Source organism: Ammospiza caudacuta, chromosome 1, assembly GCF_027887145.1.
Source record: "Ammospiza caudacuta isolate bAmmCau1 chromosome 1, bAmmCau1.pri, whole genome shotgun sequence".
In the NCBI taxonomy this organism is placed as follows: Eukaryota; Metazoa; Chordata; class Aves; order Passeriformes; family Passerellidae; genus Ammospiza; species Ammospiza caudacuta.
Window position 1 is genome coordinate 146462017 of NC_080593.1, and position 9571 is coordinate 146471587.

The 9571-nt window shown below is 41.8% G+C and overlaps 1 protein-coding gene across 1 annotated transcript; it reads right to left on the reverse strand.

Annotated features, from left to right (window-relative positions):
• Window positions 1-682: 682 nt before the first annotated feature.
• On the reverse strand, window positions 683-9571 carry HHLA1 (HHLA1 neighbor of OC90). Its single transcript, XM_058808889.1, has 12 exons — window positions 9493-9571; window positions 8551-8610; window positions 7456-7536; window positions 6909-6992; window positions 6729-6812; window positions 4893-4976; window positions 4284-4340; window positions 4089-4175; window positions 3230-3322; window positions 1606-1812; window positions 1008-1079; window positions 683-765 (listed from the first exon to the last, which is right to left on the reverse strand). Exons 1-12 carry the CDS (start codon window positions 9569-9571, stop codon window positions 683-685), a joined length of 1071 nt encoding a protein of 356 aa, XP_058664872.1.

The window sequence follows — 9571 nt, forward strand, 5'->3', positions numbered from 1 at the left end:
AAGATGAGAGAAAAAATAAAACTGATTTCAGAATTAAATAGCATTATAAGAGCTAAAAAGATGACCATGAAAATGCAAGTGATTTGCCCAGCATTTTAGTTCCTCAGACACTTCTGGTTTTATCTAAAACACCAAGCCTAAAGTATATTGAAGATCCCTGGAGGCCAGGCTGATATGTTATCTTTGCACTACCCAGCATCCATGCTTCTCCTGGACAGTCACCACACAGAAACAGAAGCAGATGAGAATTGAGCTTTCAGGAAAATCTAGTTGATGATGATCCTTTTTTAGCTGAGGAAAGAGTTTGCAGTATTGTAAATTCAGAACAATTCTGGGGGTTTCATGTGGCATGAGCTGATTTCATAATTTTGTTTATGACAAGATTTAAAGCATGATATTTTCTTTTGGAATGACATAAGAATGCATTCTCTGATAAACAATCAGTGCTAAAATTGCCCCACAGAGTACCCATGTTATTCTATCATCACAATATTATCTATGTCTTGAATTTGCAGCTGTGCACAATTCACAAGCAGATGGGAAGCAGTCCCTTGGGCATTTGGGGTGGTTTACATACATAAACTATCACAAGCTAATTAACCATGTATGTTTTTTGTGCCTGGGAATGTTTCTATCTTGCATGACTTGCAAACACACTGCTGTTTCTGTGCATGAGGTGCATTTACTCACTGGTAGCTGAGTAAAGTTTCAGTGTCACACCAGGTCGGTAGGAAGGTGGCAGAGACAGCACTGTGGAGGGCAAATCTGGGGGAGGGAAAAGAACAGAACTTGCTTTGGCATCTTAAAAACAAAAAGGCAGGTTGATTGAAGGAGCAGCAAAAAGGAATAAAATATACAACCCTGAACTCACAGTTCATTAGTAAACATTTACATGGACAGTGATGTTTAAACACATTATGAGTCATCTATTTCTATATATTACTTTCTATTTCATAAATAGAGTGTTTATGAAAACACACTTTGCTGCTATTTCAGATCAGTCTTACCTGGCTCTGTTTGCATCACTTTGCTGGCTTCTTGTGGAGACACTGTCTGCATCCAAAGCATGGACGTCTCAGCTGTGGGAACAGAGACACACCTTTCCTTTTATTCATTATTTATCTGTCTACTGAGAAGAATTTCTAGGTATGAGACAGCTCAACAGCCAGAGTCCCTCACCCAGTACTGCCAGTGACATATATAAAAATGCCAGGATGAAATAAAAAAGAAAAATCTGTACTTGACTAAAACTTGAATAGCCTGTGGACTAGGGAAGGGCAGGGTTTCAAAAAGGCATCAAGAAGGCAAAAGAAGCATTTCTACATTGCTTTTTCACAGGTCTGTTCACCAAATTTGGAGCTAAATGTGGGGAAGATCCAAGTGGCAGAGGTGTTTGTGGGAAGCAAGATCAGGTTTTTCCCCTAAAGACAAGAAACTACAGGATGGAACCTATAGCTGATTTTGGCATTTCTGCAATAAAGTAATGAACTCACTGGTAACCCAGAGGGGGCGTCCCTGAAGGGCTCTCCAAGCTCCACTCAGAGGCACCTGGCCAAGGCCCAGAGCAGTGGGGCAGGGCGGTTCCAGGCTCCTGGCCATACTCACTGGCGCTGGGCTGCAGGGCCGGCGATGGGGCCAGGCTCCCCCCGGGGCTCAGGGAGGGTCTGGCCATGCCCTGGGGCCTGGGAGCATCCACGTGGGGTGACGGAAACCACGAGTCTTTGGCTCCAGCTGTCCTTGGCCACAGCGGGAACCTCGCGGTGGGGATGGTGGGGATGCCTGCTCCTTTCTGGGCAAGAGGGGTCCTGGTAGCTGGAGAAGAGAGAGAGAGACAGAGAAAGGGCACCTCTAGCTATGATATTTTCTAAAAAATCCTTTCCTTAAGATTTTTTTCTCTTGAGAAGCTGAGAGGCCTCAAGAACAAAATGTAAACATTGATTATCTGCTGCTGTGGAATGCAGCAGGTGCATCTGTGATTGGTCTCATAGAGTTGTTTCTAATTAATGGCCAATCACAGTCAGCTGGCTCAGACTCCCTGTCCGAGTCACAAGCCTTTGTTATTCTTTCTTTCTTTTTCTATTCTTAGCTAGCCTTCTGATGAAATCTTTTCTTCTATCCTTTTAGTATAGTTTTAATATAATATATATCATGAAATAATAAGCCTTCTGAAACATGGAGTCGGATCCTCGTCTCTTCCCTCATCCTCAGACCCCTGTGAACACCATCACAGGCACCAGCAACTCCAACACACTGGGGGAGAATAATATCTAAAATACACCCAGAAAATCCCATCTACCCCTTGAGTGCTTCTCTGGCACTTGAGCAAGCACTTCTCCATTTCGTTTTAAGTACGGAAACACATGGAGTTCCAATAATATTTGAAATTTTAATTGACAACATTTTAATGTGTGAGTTTTCATAAACAAAGAAAGAAACTGAAATTTTCCTGCAGGGTTTTGGTTTTTCCTTGTACTTAAAAGCACAAGGAAATTAAGTACATAATTTGTGCTTAATTTCCTGAACTGCTTCACTATAGTAGAAAGAGAGAAAGGTCTTGTCTGTCTGAAGGTGAGCAGGCAGGTACTGGAGGGAAGATGCTGCAGATTGAGAACTGACACTCGTGGCTATGAGAGATAACAAAGGTGGGCATGTGGTTTAGGAAATTAAAAATATTTATAAAGGACAGCAGACTGCCTAGAGGAAATGCAGGCATTTTGTAGGAGAGAGATGCAGCTGCAGTGACAAGGATGTATGAAGTCAAGGTCGGAATTTCTATTGATTTCTACTACAAGTTAGCAGGTGCAAAGCCTTGATTTTTGGCTTCCAAAATGGGGCAGAGCAGCACTTTTCTGTCTTGTAGCCCTGTAGCAAAGTTAAATGTACTAAAGTTTATGAAATGCTCAAGTACAACTGAATGTCATATAAAGAAATAGAAAATAATACAGAAAAAAACCCATAGAAAATAAGAGGAAATAGTCTAAATAATCTTATTTTTGGTTTCAAACCAACAATCAGTTTTTCTCTTCTTCTCTGACTCTTTAGAAAACTTATTTTTTCTGGTAAAATGGCTTTTCGCAAGAGTTTCTCTATCCTCCAGCTCTTCAATGCATTACTGGCATCATCTGCTGATTCAGAGAAATTTTATGCTACCCTTCATTTGGAGCTAACATCACATGTCAAGACATTCATCAAGGGGAACACAAATTTAGGTCTGACAATATTTGCTCACATTTAAATGTCCACACATGTTCTGCTGATGAATCCAGTGTCTTGTCTGAGTCTTCCTGCAACTTCACAAAAGTTGAGAAAATCGAATCTAGGTCTTGGAGGTATGAGAAGACAAGGTTAGAGCACTCACTATCCACTGCATATTGTGTGAGAGAAAGGAAAGAAATCAGATTCTGCTACCATAGAAGCAGCTGTTGTTTCTAATTAAAAGGGGTTTTGGCCAAGTGTCATCTCTTTTTTTTTTGTTTGTTTGGTTTTGAAAAGAGAAACATCCCAGAGCTTTCAGCACACACAACTTGCCTCTGATTTCAGTTTGTCCTTGAAAATGGGAGACAGTGATGGGCAACAGTGAAAGGTGAGCACATGAAGTGCAGCTCAAACTGGCAAAGCAGTTTTGGGTGGAGGAGCCACACAGAACAATGACTGAATGTGTTCACCTCCACTCTGAATGTAACTCACGTAAAAGTAGGAGCTCATTTGTGCTGAGAGCTATGGAAGGCACCCAGTTAGATTTAGGAGCACTGGAGACCCTCCCCAGCCCAATGCTGAATTCTCTAAAAGCTCTCATCCCGGCAGGTTTTGTTTGTTGCTCCACCTGAAGACCTTGTAACAAATAATCTAAAGATTTGTAAAATTTACTGACATTTATGATATAATTACTGTATTAAATTTTCAACAATATAAAATATTCTTATAACTATAACCATATATATAATATTATGCAAATATATAAGCAATAATAAAAAATGAAATAATATTTATAGTAATGGTAATGAGGATGGAGTACTCATTGCAAGAGCAATATGAACATGATTTTCACTCAGGTTCCTGTTTCCTTTTATTCCCCAGGATGTACTTACCCAGGTCAGATGATGTGTTACTGGAAAATGTGTAATTAATAACAGGAGACTTATCTAGTATTTCCAAAAAATCAGACAGATTTTTCCCTGCAAATAGAAATGCTTACAAATATCAAAAAAAGTTTGTTTCCAGTATAAATAATCACTGAGGAAAACTAGGGCAATATTGTTGGGTGGAATGATTTTAACTTTTACCTGTCTGCCCTGCCATCACACAGATGTATATACAATCAGAGTCATTGCTCTGACGCACTGAAAGGCAAAAAAACATAAAAGAGATCATTGTTACCAGTTTTCCTTACAGGGAATTATCTTAAACAGTTGAAAGCACAAACAAAAATGGCATGTGGCTATGGCAGCTGACCAAGTATGTTCCTTCTGATCTAATTTTTGACAAAAATCTCAAACTACCATCAAATCCAAATGTTTGTATCTTCAGGAAAAAAGTTTCTATCTAATTAAAATTCTAAATTACAAGCATTTTTATATGGAAAAAAATCTTCAGATAATATAGCCCATATTATTCTCTGTGAATCAGAATTGCTCACAATATCAGTATATAATAATAATTCTCAAACCTACCAATCTTTAGTAATTAATTATAAAACATTTGAACAACATGGAAACATGTACATCTCTATATTATACACATGCATATTATATATGTATCTTGTTCCGTGTGTTGCAACAAAAATGCTGTTGAGTAAGAGCAATAGGCTTTTATCCACATTTTTGTGGTTGTTTTCATGCCAGGAGTAAATGAGACAGATAAGACAATGATAAATGTTCAAAGGAAATGCAAACCTGAGAGAATAGAAGTGGATTTGAAAATTTCTGTGAGATAACTGGTGGAGTTTCCAATGATATCAACAAGTAGAGCTGTAAAATCTAGACAACAAATAGAGAAAGTTTATTATTGAAAATATATCCTATCATGAATGCCAAGTCAAAAATTCACTCTTATATGTGATGATATTTTAGATATATGCTCATACAAGACAAAGCTTAAAATATTTTAAGATTTAAAAAGTTTTCCTGGAGTGGACTGGAAGAAACCATGAGAATACTTTCAGAAGTATATTTCAGAGATGATATCCAAAATATGTGTGTCTAAAAGCAAACTTAAGTGGAATTTATGTGTTCAAGAGAACATTTTAAATCAATGCTGTACTTAGTCTGCTTAAATGCAGGAGATCTAAAGCCTGCAGGCTTTGCCCGCTGTAATTGCCTGTCTGCTGTGTAGGACCTTCCAATAGGAATTGGATTTTTTCCTCTGGGGTCTGCTTCAGACACCCTGATGATTCAGATGTCAGCCCAAGAAATGGCTGATGGTGTTTTAGTGGTACTTGCTAGCAGTAACAGGTCACTGTTCTCACTTAGGGAGTGCTGGACCTGAGCCCTGAATTTTTACTGCTTTGGAGAATGCTCCAATCCCCAAAATATTCTGGATTTGCAACACAAAGATTAAAGTTTCTCTGTTATTCTCCAAAGCAAACTGGGTAATTATCCATCAAGGCCTGTGGGATATGTGGGTCCAGAGAAAGCCATGAAAGCCACTGTGGCTTGTGCAGGGTCACCACGTATGGCATAGAGGGTTTGGAGTCTGCTCTGCAGCTGCTGATCTACTCTTGATCCCCTGCATTAACCGTCTGAAGAATCCAAACACTCAGATGCATCCTGAAATGTTAAATTCTGTGAAATCAGGGGTGTGAATGAGGATTTCAGGTGAAGGGTTTGCCCAACAGTACTTTGTAGTCCATTCAACAGTTCTATGAAGATGTTAGTGCTTGCTTTTCCCTTCTCTTGGGCTCATTGAGGTTACTGGATGGAGGAGTGTGCCTCTTGTTGATGGAGGGACAAAACTATCCTTTGTCACCTTAAAAGGAAAGAACCCCAGAAGTTTCTCTCCTCAATTAAATGAAAAGACACCTCAGAGGACCCAGGAGACTTCACCTCAAACTTAAAGATAGCTAATTAGACAGAAGCCAAAAAGTCTTGCCTGGACAATTAACTAGAAAAGGACGTGAATAAAGAAACCAAGGGCTTTTGTAAAGTGTTTTACCAGGAGCAAGAACATTTAGCACCTGGCTCGGATTTTCTGTTTGTTATATTGCCTTTTATTAAACCTTTTTGTTTACAACACTGCAAAGAAGCCACCCTGCTGATTTTTATGCCTCCAAGGGTAGCTGAACTGTCTTGGGTGTGTTATGGGCCTCTGAGAGCTTATTAGACCTGGCTTATTAACCTAGAAGTTATTAAAACAACTGGAAGTTTCTCTGTTGGTGCAGAGAAACCCTTGTTCATCTCCTCTAGGTTTTCTCAGGAGAGAAAAAGTGGCCAAGGTGAGGTACCACATAATGCTGGTTGTCTCTCCTGTGCTGCAATTTGTATTTCCAAGGAGGAAAGGGAGGGTTTTGCCACCCAAACCACACCAGTCACTTGACTCCATCCCAGGCTGGTTGCAGCCACCTGAGGCTGTGGATTAGAGCAGCCACTCCTTGTGAGTTATGGCTGTTGGCCTCAGTGTGGTGGTGGAAATCATAAGGATGAATTCTGCAGAATTCGGACTACAGCCTTCAGCTCCAAAGGAAATAATTCAGCTTAAGCACATGCAATTGCCAACCTCTTTTGTGCACCCACCTGTCAAGTCATTTGTCACATTATTCACACAGTAGCAGTAGTGCATAGGGAACTTGCCAGGGTCAATATTTTTTGCATTAGAGACTGGAGGGAGAGATAGAGGAAAAAAAAAAATCAGTGTGTTGTGGCCCAGGCTGTGGGAGAGAAGCTGCTGCAGAGCTGAGCAATGCCAACACTCACTGTTGTAAATGGTGACTGACACTTTGTGGAAGGCAAACGAGCTGTAAGAGGTGATGCTCAGCAAAGAGAAGAGTTTCTTGGTACCTGCAGAAACACAGGTCCATGCTATTAGTGCTGGGAATAAATGGTGAGAACAGCATGTTTTGACTCTGCTCATTTAGTGTCTAAAGGATTCCCAAGGTGCCAGCATGATACAGCTGCCTCACACCCAGTCCATTCTCATTTCCACTGAAGGAAGGATCATTTGCATTGCTTCTTCCTTTTGATTTTGTTTTCCTTTTAATTGAAATGTACACTGGATTAGAAAGTGCTTTTGAAAGGCGTCCCACAAGTAATTATATTGTGTCTATATATAAACCCACACCAATTTTCAGGTTCTCTGGGGTAGACAGCCATCTGCATGATAAATGCACAGAGGTAACATGCTCCTGGAAACAACTCTGGAGGCTGACAGCACATGTTTACAGCTTCTCCTGCCAGCACCTGTGGTGCCTTTTCTCCTGCTCTGCTGGGCTGCAGCTGTGACCTGCCAGCTGTGTCCCTTTACCTCTGAGTGCAGTGCTCAGCATCCCGTTCACCAGCTCTGTCAGGTTAATGGCAGCCAGGTCCAGGGACTTTGCAGGCAGCTCTGAAAGAAAAGGGGTGCATGAAGGCAGAAGGAAACAGCTGTGCAGCCACTGCTCATGTGTGCTAGAAATCTGCCAGAACCGGAAAATCAAAATGAGCAGATTATGCACGTTTGGGGCGTACCAAAAAAACACTGATGGGAAAGTAAAATTCCACCATGGAGATGAGTCTAGGGAATAGCAAGATACAGCAGCAGTAAAATGGTGAGCCAAAATTCTGCCAGCTGTGCCCTTGACCATGTCCTTGAGCAGCTGCAGGACCCTGCCAGCCCTGGCATGCTGGTGCCCTCCCCTGCAGGGCAATGGGTGTTTGCTGCCAACAGAGCAGCAGATCTCACCATGCAGGTCACAAAAGGCAGAGAAAGTGCCTAGGAAAGGGTCCACCTTCCCCAAACCTGCATGAAAATATAGATTTTTGTTTTTCACCTGCATTGATGGCTATACTGCTTGCTACAACAGAAAAATTTTGCTGTAGTCAAATCACTCTTTTTATCTTGTTTTATTTCTGTTGTTGTTGCTTATTTGACTTTTCCCAAGTCTTTTCAAAGAGTTTTTTTTTGCTTCCCTCCCACAAAGTCATGCAGGAGCAGAGCAGTGCAGTGTCTGTGTGAGGGAGGAAGGTGTGTGTGAGCATGACAGAGAGAGGAAGAACAGAGCAGGACAGAAAAAGAAGCACAGAAAGCTGAGATGAGAACAAAATTGAATTTGGGGAGAAGAGCAATTTTCCAATGACATCAGCACTATTTATAACCAGCATGATGCACCCCAGGGCTGAAAGCAGCACTTGTCCACAGCATAGAGGAGAGAAAAGGAAAAACAAAAGGGAATGAAGAGCTGGGAAGGAGAGAAAGGAAAAAGAGAAGAGCAGATTTTGGGAAGGACAGTTGTTAACATGGCCAGGGACTGGACTGGGTGGGCTGGGGCTCACAGACTCTGCAGGAGCAGGGTCCATCTGCACAGCACCTCCCACTCCCATTACCACCCTGGCTCTGGGCTCCTGATGTGCTGCCTGTTACCTGCAGTAGCCAGCACTGCCAATTGCTTCTCTTTCTCGTTTTCTTTTCTTAGGCACGAAGCTGCAAAGGGAAGAAAGAGACTGAGAAACAGTTGTTGAATTTGCCCTTCAATAATCAAAATAAAAAAATATAGTAGTGAATATTTGCAGAGATCTTCACTAGGCTTGCACCAAGAATTTCTGCAAGGTAAAGAGTAAAATAAGGCCAAATGCAAATAAATCTTCTGTTCTCTGTGTATATTTGTTAATCAGAGGAGTCATGCAATTGAGGATTGTCCTCAAGGGCTGTGTTGCAGGAGGAATGGGCTGAAACTGGGCTCAGGAGATTGGACTGGGTTTCTGGGATCACTTGGTGACCAGCTGAGGTGTACAGCAGTAAATGAGAGACTGCAGGACAAGTTGAAGATATGTGTTGGAGATTTAGGTTACCTATCCCACCGGAGGAGAGCTGAGTGCCTCCTAAGAGTAATCCCAAAGGCTCTCCAAAGGAGTCAGTGCTAGAAAATGCTAATCTGCCATGCTAATCTCAGCCCATCTAAATTCCCCTTTATGTATGTTTACAAAGGAGAAATACCCAGTAGGCAGTGTATAATCCAAGGCTTATAAATTGTGATGTTGTATTAATCAGCTGTATTAAGAACTCTCAATTAGTCAAAGTTAAATCTGAATTGACAGTCTAGGTGGTAGGAGCTCTTCTATAACCCTTCCCTCTCTTTCCTTTTAAACCTTTCTGATTCCAGATTCTCAGCATGGGATTTAGGAACAGGCATCCCCTGCTCTGCTCTGCTCTGCGGAGTGACACCAGCCCTGCAGCTCCAGCCCTTCAGTGTTCCCTGCACAGGGGGAAAGAACCAAACCTGCCACAGATGTGGGAATGGGGCTGTGGGAGCAGCAGGGAATATACTGGGGAATCCTCTGGGGAGCACCAGCCCATTGTCCTTACCTGTGCTGAAAACCAGAAAGAGACACAGGAATCCCAGGCTCATCTTCACTGCCACCTGCCAGCAGAGCCCCTGCATCAT